General features: G+C 38.8%; 1 protein-coding gene across 1 annotated transcript in view; it reads left to right on the forward strand.

The window, feature by feature from the left end:
- The window catches only part of CD82 (CD82 molecule), a 76,044-nt gene that overhangs the window by 29,955 nt on the left and 28,522 nt on the right, over nt 1-17,567 (forward strand). Inside the window, exon 2 of the mRNA XM_063289642.1 lies at nt 7,408-7,488. Within this exon, the coding sequence (XP_063145712.1) occupies nt 7,426-7,488 (63 nt within the window). The 5' untranslated portion in view covers nt 7,408-7,425. The remainder of the gene's footprint in view (nt 1-7,407; nt 7,489-17,567) is intronic.

The following is a 17,567-nucleotide window of genomic DNA, read 5'->3' on the forward strand; positions in this document are numbered from 1 at the left end:
GGGAGAAGGGAAGTCATTCAGAGAGGACATTAATTGTGCAAAGGCATTTGTATGAATCCCCCTTTTTAATAGCACACCCTACTTACAACATTCTGAATTGAGTTGAGCATCTCAAGCTTACACACTTCAGGTGCTACCTGAAGAACAAATGGAAAAGAGAAGTACCGTATATGTCATTGTCAAGAAACAGAAGGAGGAATAATCCAGATATAGGGAACCGTGTAGGGCTACAGTTGACTATTATTGAAGTCATGATCTTGGTTTTCTGTGGGAAAATCTCAATATGCAGGGCATGCAAGAGATTTAAGAGTATTTTTGAGTTAGGACAGTTCTGCAAGGAAAAGGATGCGGGAAGGAAAAAAGAAAAATGAAAACAACAGAAAGTCTCTAGGCTGGTTCTAGGAAATGACTGGAAGTGATTCTTTCTGCAAAAGAGGTGTTGCAAAGTAGTGACTGAAGGAGTGTCCAAACTCTCTACACCTGCTATATTCACCATTTTCCTATTTCCAGTCTAAACAGCTGCAAATTTGTGGTGTTTTTTTCTTGCAGAGATTGTGTCAGCTTCTATTTGTTTAGAGGTTGAGTGATGAATACAATTTGACCAGGCGCCTAACTTTTTGCATACTTTGTTGGATAAATACCCCTACAAAAGAAATCAGTTTGCAGGAACTGCAGTCGGAAATAGCACTGGAATTAGATGGCTGTTACGACCTTGGTATGTTTCTCCAGGTGCCACAGTGTTGCAGATACTATGTCTTCTAAGTCCTGCATTTAGAAACCAACTTGTAGATATGGTAGGTAAAGGTAAAGGTTTCCCTTGACGTAAAGTCCAGTCGTGTCCGACTCTAGGGGGCGGTGCTCATCTCCGTTTCTAAGCCTTGGAGCCGGCGTTGTCATAGACACTTCCGGGTCATGTGGCCAGCATGACGACTCGGAACGCCGTTACCTTCCCGCCGAAGCGGTACCAATTAATCTACTCACATTTGCATGTTTTCGAACTGCTAGGTGAGCAGGAGCTGGGACGAGCAACGGGAGCTCACCCCGCCGCGCGGTTTCGAACCGCTGACCTTCCGATCGGCAGCTCAGCAGTTAATTCAAACTAGAAATCTCTGCAGCTTCAAGATCCCTGGAAGTTTGGCAGAGTTCATTTTTGCAGCTGACTTAACAGCTAGGTTTCATTGGTAGATGATGAAACAGTTCTGGCATGGTATACTTTTAATTACAAGATGGTGATGTGCTGGAACTGTGTTAACCCATTGTCTTCGGTTATTTCCTTTTGCCTGTACTCATTAGGTTGCATATAGATGACAAACCTAATCTCATTGGTAGTTGCAGACTTTCTGGCTCATTGCCCCCAGGGAATGTGCTGACTACTATTAGTTGACAAGGGGGTCATTAATTTTACCACTGCTTATTAGTTTGCTGCAGGTAAAAGGAAAATATATAGAATGCTTATTTATTTATTTATTTGTCAAATTTGTCACTGCCCATCTCCTCCGAGCAGAGGAACTCTGGCCGGTTTACAATATAAAACAATAAATACACAATAAAATTTCAATATAAAACACATTGTAAAACAATTTTGCAGAGCTACCAAATATAATAAAATCCAGATGGCTATGGTCTCATTCAGTTGTTGTATAGGAGGGGCACTTCAGGGTACTAGCCAGCCCCAAGTATGACTATGCTCCTCCCTGCCCCAAGCCCAGTGGCAGAGCCAGGTCTTCAACTTCCTCTGGAAGGCTAGGAGCGAGGGGGCTAATCTCACCTCTGGGGGCAAGATGTTCCAGAGGGCGGGTGCTACTGCGGAGAAGTCCCGCTTCCTGGACCCCGCCAGATGGAATTCTCTTATCAACGGGGTCCGTAGCATGCCCTCTCTGCACGATCGAGTGGGACGGGCTGATGAAATGGGGAGGAGGCGGTCCCTTAGGTAACCCGGTCCCATGCCATGTAGACTGATCTTATTCAAAAGATCACCGTACCTATTCATCTAGTTGTCTTTCTTAACTTAAAAATAGCCTTGTATTACAGAGCTTGGAGATAAATCTGTGTTTATAAATCTTGTCTTTTAAAATGTGCTGCAGCACACACCAAATCTTCCTTTTTCTCCTAGGCTGTTTGCTCTCTGTCCTACCTTCAAATTGAACATTCCATACTATGGATTAAAATGCAGTCCTGTGCATATGATGCTTTGTGAATTCCAATATGACTCAACGTGTGTCATATCTCCCAGTGTAATGTGTACATCTGCTGGATGGCACAAACTTCCAAATGTGGTGGTACACTTCTCAACTGAGAAAAATACCAAAATGCATTAGCTGTATGCATTTTGAGAAAATACATGGTCAGAGCAGTGTGTGTGTATGCATGTGTGTGTGTATACTGTATGTGTGTATATATATGTGTGTGTGTATGTATATATCTTTTATTAAAGTTCAAATTCATGTGGATATGAGATAAGAATATTGTGGGAATGAAAATGTGCAAAAGTGTAACAGACCAGAAATAGCCTGAAACTTTTCAAATAGGGTCTGTTAAAATCCCGTTGCATTCAGTGAAGCTTATTCTTAGGAAAGTATGGGATCGCACCTTCTGAAAAACTGGACTGATCAGCGAAAGCTTGTGTGATAATTAGTTTGCCTTTGGCATCCACAAGTTTCTTTGTTGTTTTTTCCATATGAGACTTAACATGGTACCCTTCTGGAATCTGTGCCAATTATGATGAGGTCAACTCTGTGATTTACATAAGAGAAAGCCGCTCATCTTGAAGAGAGAAGCTTTGCTTTATTGTTTAGATGAGGCATATATCCATTGCAGCCGGCATCTTAAAATAGTGCCTCTCCTAATTTCCTGTCCACAAATTTTATAAGATTTTAAAAACAAACTGCCATCTGAGTTGATAAAAGCAAGTCTTTGTAATCTGTCTGAGGTGCCCTCCAAATGTGTTTAGTTTATTTATTTATTTCATATGGCATAGCAGAATGCAGCATTATTGCATAAAAATCACAAAAACAATATATAAAAGTGTATAAAAAATAGGACATTGGGACAATAAATTATTTTAAAAACATGCAATACAAATGATGAATAAAATTATGAATAAAGTTATGTATGAGCAGTTACTAAAGTATCTAAGCCTATGGCCGGATATCTAGATCGTTTAGCCATTGGACAGCAGTACCCTCGAGATGATGTAGTTCTTGCAGGGAGCCAGGAAACCTTCTGAGGGGACATTCCATCGTGACGTGATGTGAAGTTTGCAGGACGTTCTCACGGTTACAGTTAGGATTATCAACGAGCCCCCATTTATGTTTCCAATATCAGCACCTGCCATGATTAGTTTGAATCCGATTAAGCTCAGTCCAGTTTTTCCTTGAGAGATCAAAGCCATAAGGGCGTTGTGCTGGATCAGACACTAAATTAAACAGATCTGGGTTAGAAGTTGCCCACTCCTGGCGCCATGCTGTCTCAATGTCAAAGTCTTCTCTGACTAATTGCTGTCCAAGTTTCCACGGCATGTTCTGAGATTTAAATCTAAATATGTGATCATGGCAATCTTCGTGTATAGGTAATAATCGATTTGCCTAGCATTTCTGCCACTCCCTTTGTGAGGCAAGTTGTCTTCTAAGATGTGGGGGTGGTATGTTGGATAGTACCAGTAGCCATTCGGAAGGCGTCGATTTGATGGTTCCTGATATTAGCATCATAGTGTGGTTAAGCTGGGTGTGCACTGCTTTTGTGTGAGCACTGTTTAGCCATATAGGACTACAATACTCAGCCACCGAATATACCAAAGCAAGAGCTGATGTCCTAAGAACTGTGGCACTTGCTCCCCAGCTGGTGCCAGAAAGTTTGTGTAGAATATTGTTCCTAGTTTTTATTTTATCCGTGTTTAGTTAATGAGTTAATAGAACAAAATTTGCTTTAGCTTTCTTATCAGTAAATGAACCCCCCACAAACCCCATTTCATTCTCTGGGTAAACTGTTATGATCGGGGATCATTCAATTCCTTAAAAATGTGTGAATTAGATGCATTTCAGTGAGAGACTTATCCCATGTTGTGTGATGGTAGATTGTGGAATGGAATAGTCAAGTAAAATCAAATCATTCCATAACTTCTATTATCTTTGCAGGATCTTACCGCTGTTACAGTGATTGAAGTATAACCACAACAGCATATATATATATAAGTCAGAGATGATAAAAACTGAGCATTGACAGTATCTAAGAGAATGAGGGTAACCAGGCTATGTGCATATTAACTTGGCAATCAGTTCTACTTGGTTTATTTACCCGCTGAGCTGCCGATCGGAAGGTCGGCGGTTCGAAACCGCGCGGCGGGGTGAGCTCCCGTTGCTCGTCCCAGCTCCTGCACACCAAGCAGTTCGAAAACATGCAAATGTGAGTAGATTAATTGGTACCGCTTCGGCAGGAAGGTAACGGCGTTCCGTGAGTCATGCCGGCCACATGACCATGGACGGGTCCTTAGGGACAACGCCGGCTCCAAGGCTTAGAAACGGAGATGAGCACCGCCCCCTAGAGTCGGACACGACTGGACTTTACGTCAAGGGAAACCTTTACCTTTACCTTTAATGTCCATTGGGTTTATTCTAGGCAAATGATAGCATCTCCTCAAATGTTGCCACACATGCAGATTTTTTTTTCTTTAGACTTACATTTATACAGAGACAAGAAATATGCCATGTATGCAGTGGCTAAGGACAGGACAAGTTCAGATGGTCCCTATATGTAGTAATTTCAGACTTGAGTGTACATAACATGTGCGCATACTACAGAAATAAAGTGCAGTTGTGGAGTTTCAGGGAGCTGTTTCAATTTCCCACTGGCCCAGCTGATCAGTGTTCTCAGAGGACTACAGTACCAGAACAAGCAAATAACAACTTGTTTACAGACTTGAAAATTTGAACAACAAAGATCAGTTTTTGTTAACACAGGGATACAACCTTTCTGAATGGAAAACTGGGTGTTGGTGTTGGTGCTGTTGTTTACAATTACTGGTTTCCAAAAACTTAAGTTGGCAAGAAATTGTACTGGAATCCAATTTTTCACAGTAAAGAATGTAATTATAAGAAATGTGATGCTCCTATCATAAAAAAGGATTACTCTGAGAAACGTAATGCCTCTATGTAGTGGTTTATATATTTAGTTTCTTCTAACTATGCTTTTGTGAAGGCCTTAATTTTTTCTGCATGTAAGCATAGACTGTACCACTCATGTGGGAAGACCAGCAATAATTACTTGTCCAAGTAACATATATCATGCTATTGCAAATTGGTGGATTGATAATGTCACTAGTTCTGGTGATAGATTTTTGTCATGGTTCTTTCAACAGCATAGGGCTAAAGATAATGTGGTTTGTTAAACAAAACATGAGGATTTAATTCTGTTGATTCAAATTCCGGCCAAGTTGAGTTCTGTCCATGGGCAGATACCTATGAACCTTTTGTGCATGAACCCCAAAATTAGCCTTTTGTACTTGTAATTTTGTGCATGTTGCAGGATGTGGTAGCTGGACGTTAACATGGGAAACAGGAATTTGGACTACTAACGCGGTGCTTTTCAAGTTTGTGATGGCTTTGTCTAATGGATTTCCCTGCGGCTCATTAGGAGCGATTTAGCAGAGGCTTTTGAAATTCTTTTTTTCCATTGAAAAAAGCTGGAAATTTCCTCACACCCTTCTCTCTCTTTCCCACAGTATCTTTTTACACTTCTTTCATTAGGCTGTTTGGAAATGAGGAGATGGGGAAGAAAGAGGTGGAGCCACAAAACATGCTGTGTGTTTGGTCTTATTCATGTATGCTTTTGCTAAAAAGAAGAGTAGCTGGATTCATGTTACAGAATTGGAATGAATGGGTCATGGATTGGCTTCCTCCAGCCCACAGGAAAAGCATCTCTGTTCTGAAAAAACCAAAATGAGCAGGGTTTGCATAAAAGTGTGAACTCCAGGGATTGGGTTCAATATGTCCTACTCTTAATATTGCCCTAAACAGAGTAACCTGTTATCTCTTTACCATCTTTCTGCATTTATAGGAAGCCTCCTTGATGCCCAACCTTGCATCCTCCAGATGTGTTGGAACTCCAGTTCCCAGAATTCCAAGCTGTTGTTCCTGCTGGCTAGAAATTCTGGGAGCTGTGTTCTGAAGGGTGTCAGCTCAGAGGAGTCGGGTATGGAGCATTCTTGAATCCAGCATTTGCAAAGTCAGAGTTCACTTGAACTTTGCTCAAAGCAGTATCTTGAGTTCATGCCCAGCTCCCAACCCAGTTCTGCTTGTATAAATAGTAGTTATACTTACACTACTAAAATATATGGAACAATTACTTTTTTGTGATGTGTGCATATAATTTAAAAACATTTATTTAGGAAAATGTTTCCTAAGTTGTCCTCCCCAGCCCTTATTTATCTTGGATGGAAGAAGAGCTGTTTCTGAGATGCTTAAGATAGAAAATACCAATTTTAGAAAACAGGCTGACCATACACTATAGAATCTCATCTGCATTCAAACTTCACTCAGCTACTAAAATGTTTCCATTATTTATCCTGTTTAAATATTTTCATCCTGAATATGCAATATAATATGTAACATGTAATGTAACATATAAAATAATGTGTAAGATAATATAACATGCTAGTGCCTGGAAAGAACGATGTTCCAATTCCATTCTGATCTTGGTATTGACCTAAATAACCTAACAGGATTAGAAGCAGGTTTTAGACTGGAGCATAATATCTGGCTTTATTCCACTATCCTTTGCTGAATTTTTATCTCATGCAAGGAAGCTCTGAGCTGATCTGCTGCAGGTTGAAGGACTAGCTTCTCTTAAGACTGTCATGTTTTATTTCCTGTTACATTGTTATAGAAGGTCATTAAGGATGTTGTCAGATTCTAGTTGCTCAATACAGATCATGAGAATTGCCAGCTGATTTCCTATGTTAACAGCAACTGTATAAATAGTTTCTGGTTTCTGATGAGTCACAGAAAGTGAAAGTCTCTCATGATTGACTAGGTGAGACAAGTACATGTTGTCTGTATTCAGCATTGGTCTCCAGCTTCAAAATATCCACACACACATCTCATCAGGGCATATTGCACAGCTGTTTCATTTCTGTTTGTATGGGATTGCAAGTTATGTTTTTGAGTTCTGTAAACTATGTTGAGGGTAAATAGGAAGAACCTGAGAACATTTCTTTTTAACAAATCAAAGCTACATATCTTTTCCCAACACTAAGGAAACAGTCTATTAGAAAACCAATAGCAAGAAAAAAAGATTTTTCAGATTTTCTCTCATATGTTTGGTCAGCTGGCATATCTGGTGTGCAATGGAGTGGGAGGGAGGGGCAGGCTAATATCAAGGATACATACCCATCTACCTCTTTTTCCTTCCTAGGCTTGAAGAAGAAGAAAGATGGCATCGGGCTGCCTGAAAGTCACAAAATATTTCCTTTTCCTCTTCAACCTCCTTTTCTTTGTAAGTATTTGTAGACAGAATCTGAATACCCTGCTTTTAAATTTTAGCATGAATGGGAGAGGGTTTATGGCAGGATAGATGAACCTATGACCCTCTAGATGTTGCTGAAATGCCCCTCACTTCATTCCTCACCACTTATGACATATACTGGGTCTTCTGGGAGTCATAGTTCAGCAACATTTGGTGGGCCATAAATTCCTCTTCTCTTTCCTGGCTTAATGGCACAAATGATTTGTAAGACTTTTTAGAAACAGTGTTCAGCTATCACAAGCTCATTGCCATAGGATACCAGTACAAGGATGAAGGCACAAACTGAATGATCAAATGAAGAAAAATAGATCAGTTTATGTTCAGTTGAATGGAGGAATATTTAGTAATATTGAAGGTATGGAGGGCTGGGTAAAAATCTGGACATTAGTATGATTAAGTCTTTTTTTCTAAAAACATTACTCTAAAGAAGAATTAGGCAACTTGGTGGTCTCTGAATGTTTAGGATATAGCCCCAGTAACCATGGCCCCAGCCATTGGGAAGAATAGTTAATGGCTTATGGAACCCCAAAACATCTGGGGGGGGTATCTAAATGCTTCTCTATTCTGAAGTATTGTTAACTGAAGTTAGCATACTGGCCTACCAAATGCTGTTTGTTCTATGATGACCTGTCTAAAGGGCACATTGCAAATGAAAAAGAATACATAATCAAAACAATATTTTATGCCCTCTAAGCTAATCAAATGACTCTATGGAGATATCTTTAATTGGACTACAACAATGTAGGCTGGATGACTAAACTTTATTAAGAAGAAGAATTTAGACTTGTTTAGCATTTTTGGCATTATTGAAATCATCAAAATAGCTTATTTTGTTAATAGTCTTATTTCAAACTTGTTAATTAGATGGAATAATGGATGCCTTGCATTTTTCTCATATGAAATAATTCTCAAAGGAAAAACAGTGGCTGAAGACATGGAATTGATGATTAAATGTTTAAATGTTTTGTGTGTTGTACATTCTCTCTTTGACATACACTAAGCCAAATCAGTGGCCAATGCATTTTAATCAAGCTAAAATTATTTTCTGTTTTATGCAACATGATTGTAGTGGCCAAGATGAGCAGTAAATCTATTTCTAGGAAAAAAGAAAAAAAAGAATAGACATAAAGCCAAGTTCTTAAAGATGATGTCTATGTCAAAACTCTTTCTGTCACTATTCTGTTGCAGAGGGCCATATTATAGTTAACTGATAGATCTTGGCTGCTCTTGCAGTGGGGTAGTCACAGATGTTGACTACTTCCCCTTTCACTCCCCTTTTAGATGGGTTTCTATGACAAAGGTACTAGCACCTTGATTTTTTAAATTAAGGCATAAGTTAATTTCTGCAAAGCATCCACAAAGTAAAGGTGGGGAATCTGGGGCTCTCCAAAAGTTGCTCTCCCTGCAGCCAGAACCAACAGGGGCTTGGTATGAAAAGTTGGGAGGAATCCCCATATATCATCATCATCATCACCACCACCACCACCACCACCATATTCCTGCTGCAGAAGACGGTTAATCAAATACTACCCTTTGTAGATTCCAATTTATTATTTCTACAGTATTTTATTGTTAAAAGTTAATTAAAAGTTGAGTATATTCTAAAGATTTTATAAGCCACACTTTATCTTCCTGCTATTTATAAGAACAAATTGGGTTAAATTATCTTTTAAACAATGATTAGGAGATGAAGATGTTGGCAGGCTTATTTGGAACCCCCAGGTAAGAGAAAAACTGTTGGAGGAAGCTGTTTTACTTGTAAGTTTTATTTCTACCACTCACCAAGACTCAGATAATTTATTTTAACTAGATTACAGCAGGACTGCACTTTTGCATTTGTCTAATAATAAAATAAGGTGAATCACAAAATGGAAGTAAAAAGATGTGAAAAGTATATTATTTCTGATTTGTTGTCAGTTTTGCATAATCATTTAGATTCTGACCTATAGCCATTCTCCTGGTTGTTAGGACTAGTAACAGGTTACCGAATATGTGCTGTGATCCAAAAGATTCTTAAAGTGGATATACAGTTGAAACCAGAACTGTTTCTCTTGGGTTTGATGCTTGAGAAGCAGCATGGGACCTTGCTTTTATACATGATAACAGCAGCACACTTTTATATACATGAAGATGGAAAGATGCACAAATCCCCACAATGGAAGAATGGATGGTTAAATTAATGGAACTTGCATAAATGGCTAAGTTAACAGCACTGATAAGAGAAAATACCATGTCTGGATTTTTTTCTATTTGGAAACCACTTTTGGACTATTTGCTTGTATCTGAAAAAAAATGAAGCTTTGATTTTGGGTTTTGATGATTAAATGGTTTGATTTTATAGAAATAATGTTACTAAAGGTTTAATTAATGCTAAGATATTACATTTGTTTAATATTCTTTTATATCTGTGTTGGAGAAGGTAGGAAGTCTCTTTCTATATTTTCTATCTACTTCTGCACTTTTATAGTTTTTCTTTTTTTTCTTTAGTTCTGTATTTTATCTTTTCTGTATTCTATCTTTTGTATTTTACTTCTGTTTTAAAAACCAAAAAGGTCCAAAAAAAAGGACTAGTAACATGTTTTATTTTTTATTTTTTTAATCGTTGAACACCATATTAGAAAACGAAAACATCATGAAGTTTTTATTAAGATGAAAAGTACAGCCCATATTTCAGGAAGCTCCATCATATTGAACTGGTTCCTCTGCTTCTCTCTCTTCATCTGTTCAGTCGCATCCAACTTTCAGAGACTTTATAGAGTCTCTTCTATATTCTTTCCAATATTTTACAACTTTGTTTACATTTAAACCAGTATTGTCTTGATGGTACCTATCTAGTATGTTCTTTTGCTGGTCTTGTTTTGTAGGACCTCCAGCTGTTCCTAGCATAATTGATTTTTCTGAGCAGTTTGAATATATGACATGACCAAAATAAGACAGCCTTAGGTTGCTAATCTTAGCTTCCGATGGTATTTCTGGTTCAATGTGGTCTACAATCTTCTTGTTCGTTATTTTTGCTGTCCAAGGTATGTGCAGTAGCCATCTCCAAACCCATAATTTAAGAGAGCCTAGTTTTTTTCTATCTGCTTTTCTTATTATCCAAACTGTGTTTTGCAGCTGTAGGTATAGGAAAAGTGATAGCATTCATTATTCTGTGTTTGGTATTGAGACTGATATCCTTGCATTTTTAGATGTTTTCCATGCTAGTCATTGCAGTGCACCCACTGTTAAACTCTGAGGCCAGTGCCTCCTGTTTACTCAGTTTTGGAGCTGAGGAAAATAAAGTCCTGGACTGATTCATTTTCTTTACTGATTTTTATTTTCCAGCTATCATCACTACCTTAATGTTCTTGATGTTTTTTTTTTACTTTCTGCCTTCACTTTCACATAAGTTGTTATGTATCCTCTTCATTTTTTATAGCAGGGCAGTGTCATCTGCATATTTTAGATGGTTAATGTTTCTGCTGCCAACTTTTATTTCAATTTCCAATTCAGCTAAGTTGAGGTTCCTCAAAACTGCCTCAGTATATAAATTAAATAGATGTGGCAATAGAATACTAGAAGTGAATCAAGTGTTTTGGAATGCCCATTTGTTTCAGGTACTTCTTTCATGTTGAATGCAATCAAAGGTTTTGCTGTAGTTGATGAAGGATAAATATACATTCTTTTGAAATCCATGTGCATATTCCATGAAACATCAAACAATTGCTATGTGGTTTCCAGTGTCTCTTCCTCTTCTAATATCAATCTGTACCTTGGGCAGCAATCTTTTCATGTTTGGGCCCAGTTGTTTGATTTTCAACAAAATTTTGCTAGCATGTGATATCATGGCTGTTGTGCAATAGTTGGAACAGGTGTGTGCGTCACTCTTTCAACCATTTATTGATGACCCATATTTTTGACAGTTTTGCCATTGTTGCTGTTGATACTAATTAAAGAAATTCTGATAGAATGCCATTGGTTCCAGGGGCTCTTCTTTTGGCAACTGTTTCAGTGGCCCCGTTATCTTGTCTTCCAATATATCTGCCTCTTCTCGAGATTTCTCTCATTTCATAGTTGAAGAATATTTCTAGTCATACAATGCTCCACTGTATTCCTTCTATCTGTTTTTTATTTGATTTTGATCATTCAGTTTTTTCCCATCTCTGTCCCTTATTACTCCTTTGCATTGCAGTGAGTAATGTCCAAATTCTTTTTATTAGAGCAAAAAGATCTCTATTGTGTCCTTGGCTTCTTTTCCTCATTTCTTTGCAAATCTAGTAATTTTCTTTACCTTTTCTAGTTTTCTGCATTTAGCTGTTTTGCTTCATCTCTGTGGCCCATGGCTTTAGCTTCCTGTCTCTGCTCAATGATTCAGATGCTTTCTTCTGACCACTATTTATTTTCTTGTCTTCACTTTTTGTATGTGTATATGAGATGTGTTTCTGAACTGTTTTATTGATAATGTTTTTCATTTCTTCCTTTTTCCTGTCTGGTTATTCTTCCATGAAATTAAGTTGATACTGTTCCTTAACTTCAACTGCACATAGAGATAAAAAGTTTTTGATACCATATTTTCTGGGTGCCATGTTCAGATTTGAATTTGAAACAGACTTTGGCTACAAATAGTTGCACCAGGTAAAGAAATAACTATATTTTCCCACTGTTGGCTTTATAAGATTTAATTGGTTTGATTGTGGTACAGTCCATTTTGAGTTGCCCATGTGTACAATTGGCATTTGGGTTGAATAAACCCTGTATTGGTAATCCTTAGCCAATTTTGATAGAACTACACCAAGCAGTCACTTGATTTGTTTTTCTTCTAAACCAAATCTGTGGGAAAAAATTTTTTTCATCAGTTTTGGTGTTGAAATCTCCCATAGTGAATACTATATATATTTTGGCATTCGATGTAGGACTTCATGAATGTCAGCACAGAACTGTTCTATTTCTTCTTCAAATGCATCTGTTGTTTGTTCATAAATCTGGGAAATTGTGACATTTGGAGTTTTGGTTTGGATTCGAACAGCCATTCTTTCATTTGCTGCTCAGAATCTTTCAACTGATTTGACAATTTTCTTATTCGTTACCAGTTCTATTCCATGTTGTCATTTCCACAATAGTATACTGTAAACTCATCTGATTGAAAGTAAGATATTTTCAGACAAGTTGATGTCATTAACGCCAAAAATGCCTATGTTGCTCCATGCCATTTCTTTCTTGCTGATATCTAGCTACCCATGGTTCTTGTTCCATACATTCCATGCTCCAGTCCTGTTCATTTTCTTCCAGTTTCTTTTGCGATAGGCTTTATCCACCTTGACACACCCCAAGCAGGGTTACCTCTTCTGCATCATTATTTACCAGACTACTTGTACATATCGTTGCTCTTTCTCACTAGCAGGTTTGATACCTGCTAGCCTGGGAGTCTGATTTTCCAGTGCCATTTTTGAGTTTTTCTTTGAGAAACTTTCCATAGAATTTTAGAGATAATACAGGACAAGGAAAGCTCTAGCGTGGGCTGATTGATGAAGTCACGAAGAGTTGGAAGCAGCTGAATGAACAAACAAACAAACAAACAAAAAACCCTAGTTCTTTATCCCTCCCTCCCAATTTATCCAGGCTTAGGACAAGCATATAGATGTATGTCCATCTGTACATCTGGTATAATATAATATAGTATAATGAAAATGATAGTTGTAAAATAATTTCCATTAAATTTTAGACAACAAATACCTTTACCCATTTAGATAATTTTGAATTGCTTTCCCTAAAGAAATTATCTCAAGCTACTTAATTCACTTTATGTCTGAAATCCATGGGTTTCAGCTTACACTATTAATGCAAATCTACTTTAAATCATAAGCTTATAATCTGCATAAATACATAATAGTAATGACATAGGAATTCTCTCTGGGGAGCATGCTTAAAGGAAGAGGCAAACCTTGGGCTTCTCAGATATTTTTTCTTCAAATATATTTTTCTGCAAAAATGATAGATGTTAGGAGGCTCTTATAGTTGAATCAAAGCTTTTCTATGAAGTATTCTGCATAAATGTTAGAAAACAGGTCTTAATTGTGGCTTGATCAATATTTGCAAAAACTACTAGATGGTTCCTTCTTACTTTGTGCTGTTCTATAAACCTTATTCTTGATTATGTAGATTACTGGGGGATGGAAGTGGGAGGAAAAAATGTGTCCTTATATCAAAAATCTCCATAAATCTATTCAAACATCTGGTCATTACCTATTGAAATTCAGCCTGAAAATGTGCTAACATTTCTAGAGAGTATAAAACCTTTTCTCCATATATCCGAGGTGAAATAAGAGCTATCCCAGGGTTTAACGGGTCTTTTGTATTTTTCCCACACTTTAAATACTACCTGATCTTAACCTCTTTTTTTTTCAAATGTATGGATATCCTTTCATCTCTTTTCTGTGACAGTCATTATCTAAAGGGTCTAATTGTTTGACTGCACTTGTCATCTACTCTGATTATCTGTTTTCCCACCAGCAGCATAAACGTTAATACAACAGCATGACAAATGTTACGTTTGAGTTACTAAACAACTCTTTTGATCTCATTGTTGCATTATGACTTGCTAAGTTATTTAGTGCTTGCTTTTCCTTAAGGATTGTTGAATACAGCCTGAGTCCAATATCTTCTGAAGATTATACATAGCAAGATTCAAGCAAATAAACTCTGGCAAGATCTTCATTTTACTAGCTGATGCTTGATGAAAAATAAAGCAGTTCCTATCTAGCAAAATCTTCTTTGACTTTACTGATTGATCTATATTACTTTTACTGTAAATTACCAGAATTATTCACAGCATTTTTTCCTCTTTCCCACCTCTAATCACCTTTTTCTGTGCATCTGATCAGGTTTAGGTAGGCTTTTTCCTTGGGTTTGCTGTATCTTTTCATTTTAAGCTAAAATGTCTAGTTTTGGAAGAACATTAGAAATAATAATGGAACTTGTTAGTTGCACTAGATACCGATGATCCAGCATGCTATAACTTGCAAAAGCAGTCACCTTGAGAAAGGGAATTCAGTATTTGTACATTTTTGCACAAAACACCCAACTGATGTGTAAACAGGCCAGGTGTTGCTTCCCCATCATGAAGAACTTTTGTTTTTCTAGGAAGTACTAATATAATTTTGGGCTTATAATGTTATATGCAAAATGTGAATAAAGATGTAATCTTGAGAGAAAGTATGTTTATACGCTATTGAAATAAGCATTTTATATGCAAATGTTTTATGTGTTGCGGGGGTGGAATGCAGAAGCAGGATGAAGTGGATGGTAATTCCAGATGGAATTCTAGAAGCGTAAGTAAGACACTGTTGCCAGGTAGAGGAGTTGGGTGGTATAAAAATTTAATAAATAAAAGCAATAGCAAATGAATGGGAAGCTATATTGGTAAAGATTGTTGGCATTTATAAAGAATGCAGTTGCTACAGTATCGATCATTTACAATGTCTCTGGAGCATGACATTTCTAACAAGGTTTTGTGAACATCATATTCAAAGGTTCCTGAAAATGATGTATTTCAATATGACCATTCAGCGTTGGCCAGTATATTCAAATGTAAACGTTCCCATTTCTGGGAAGTCCAGAGTGCCTGTATAATTGTCATAGGTTGCCTGTCAGCTGCTTCTGATCAAAAGGTTCACAGAACCCCTTATCAGAGCATCTTCCATCATTTCCTTATCAATGGGGTAGACTCTCTGTTGCCAGATGGGAGGGGGTGTTGAGTTGGAGTGTGAATTGCATTATTATGGCTACAGATTTATGTTGGGTCACATCAAGGCCAGTCAGTAGAGATACACCAGCCACACCACCTGGATGGGAAAGGGGGGTGACATACTTTCGTGGGAAAGGAAGGCAATCAAGGGAATGTAGTTTTAAATGTATGTTTTAGCGGGAATTCTCCATTCGCAGCTTTACCTCTGTCCTAGTCATTTCACTTCATTAAACAGTTAAAGGATCCTGGTCTCCTGACTGTCATTGTGTGAATGCTCGAATGATCTAGTGCTGACATTAAGCTGCGAAACCTTCATATTTGAGAACTCTTCCTGGGAAGCAACTCAGTTGAGAGTTAACGAAATAATGCCGAAACATGCAAGATCTATGGCGAAGCAGCCATCGCCCTCAATCTCTACTGAGAGGATGGTGCTGTATGCTAAGGAAGAAGAAGAAAAGGTAGAGTTGGAAGGGAGCTCTGGGAGTGGGGAAAGCAAGTGCAAAACGGAGACCCAGCTCAACGCTACAGAGCTGGAGAGCACACTCCTTACCCTCGACTTTGTGAGAGAACCCGAGACTCCAGACGTGATATTGGAAGAACCACAGATGGGACCTTCACAGTCGGGCGGCAGAAGGAAGAGCACCTCCACCCATGGAGGTTCAAGTGAGGGTGTGGAGCCCAGGGTCTCGTGGAACTGCCACAGCCACTGATGGGACCCCGCAAGCGATTCACGGATTGGAGGCGAGGATGTCAACCATGGAGGTGATGATGCAACATGTGTCAAAAACCCTCAACACTATGGCATATCCCCTGGTGGAAATTTTGACCCAACTCTCCTGGGTGGCCTCGCCGGACACACGAGGGAGACACCACACCATAACCCCCACCCAGTGGTTCGACTCCCCAGTGAGGCGATGAAGGAGCGGAGGCATGCGGGAAGCCAAGAGGAGTCGGGGGGACCTCCCTCAGGTGAGGCGGTGCCTCTGGGGACTCCAAAGGAGATACAAGTCAAATTCAATGGAGATCCCATACAGCCGGCGTTTTTCTTGACCAACGTATCCATTTATATGAGAAAATTTGGGTCTTGCTTCCCCACAGAATACAAGGTGAGCCAGGTCGGCGTGAGGTTTCACGGAGCCGCGACAGATTGGTATGTGCAGCTGCATGATGCCATGACCCCTGAGCTACACAGTTTGAGGGAGTTAATGAAAGCCCCGAGGGAGAGATTCGAGGACCCACTAGGCAAGATGAGGGCAAAACCAGCCATCCAGCAGCTCAGGCAAGGGGGTGGGGAAGTGTGGCAGGGTACGCCATGGAGTTCAAAGCCCTGGCAGGGAAAGTTATGGACTGGTCAGAGACCACCAAGATTGGTTACTTCAAGGGTGGCTTGCAGCCGGAGGTCCTGAGATGGGTGCTCTGCAGAGGGGACCCCCCCCCAAAAGAATGGCTCTGTCTGGCTGGGGAGGTTGAGAATACCCAGTACTAATTTCGTAGGCAACTCAGAGCACAAGCAGCAGGGAGGAATACCGGGGCTCTGGGCCAATTCCCCTTCGCACAAAGAAAGCTGTTCCGAGAGAAAGAGGACCCCAAAGACCGTATATGGAGGAAAGGCACCTTTTTGCATTTTGAAATGCTATATTTGTGAGTTAATTGTGTTTATGAATGACTAGTGAGCCATATGTTGCATTTCAAAATAATACTCCATTGTGATGAAACGTTAACTAGTAGAATCAAAACTCTAGGCAGAATGACCTATTTTCCAACATCTATTTCTCAGTAAAGAAAACTTCAGTTGCTTTTTATGGACATTATTCTGATTCTTCTTTCTCTTGCAATATCTGTCCATTCTTCTAGATAAGGATTTCCCAACTTTGGCAACATCTAGATGTTTTGACTTTAACACCCAGAGTTCTCAGCAATGATCATGCCATCTGGGGAATTCTAGGAGTTGAAGTCCACATGTCTGGAAATTGCCAAGGCTGGGAAACACTGTTCTCAGTTAACGTAGTTTCAGATGCTTGAAAAGCTTCAAGAAGGATCATTATTTAAAATGGACCTTTTAGGATGGCTTAACTTACTGCAAGAAACAGTTAAAAAATAATGCATAAAATGGTAGAAATTATAATATTTTTTTAAAATTTATATGCTGCCCAATTCCCAGTGATGAATAGAAGGTCATAGCAAAATGAAAAAGAAAGTGAGGTTCAAATGCCATTTGGAGCTGGTGTACCTTCATTGCAGAAGAGGTTTGTGGTATTTGGGTTTCCTTTGCAGAACTGCTTTGAATGAACCTTTTTCATCCATTTGATTGCATGTCCCTTTCATA

The sequence above is a fragment of the Candoia aspera genome, chromosome 1, assembly GCF_035149785.1.
Source record: "Candoia aspera isolate rCanAsp1 chromosome 1, rCanAsp1.hap2, whole genome shotgun sequence".
Classification (NCBI taxonomy): domain Eukaryota; kingdom Metazoa; phylum Chordata; class Lepidosauria; order Squamata; family Boidae; genus Candoia; species Candoia aspera.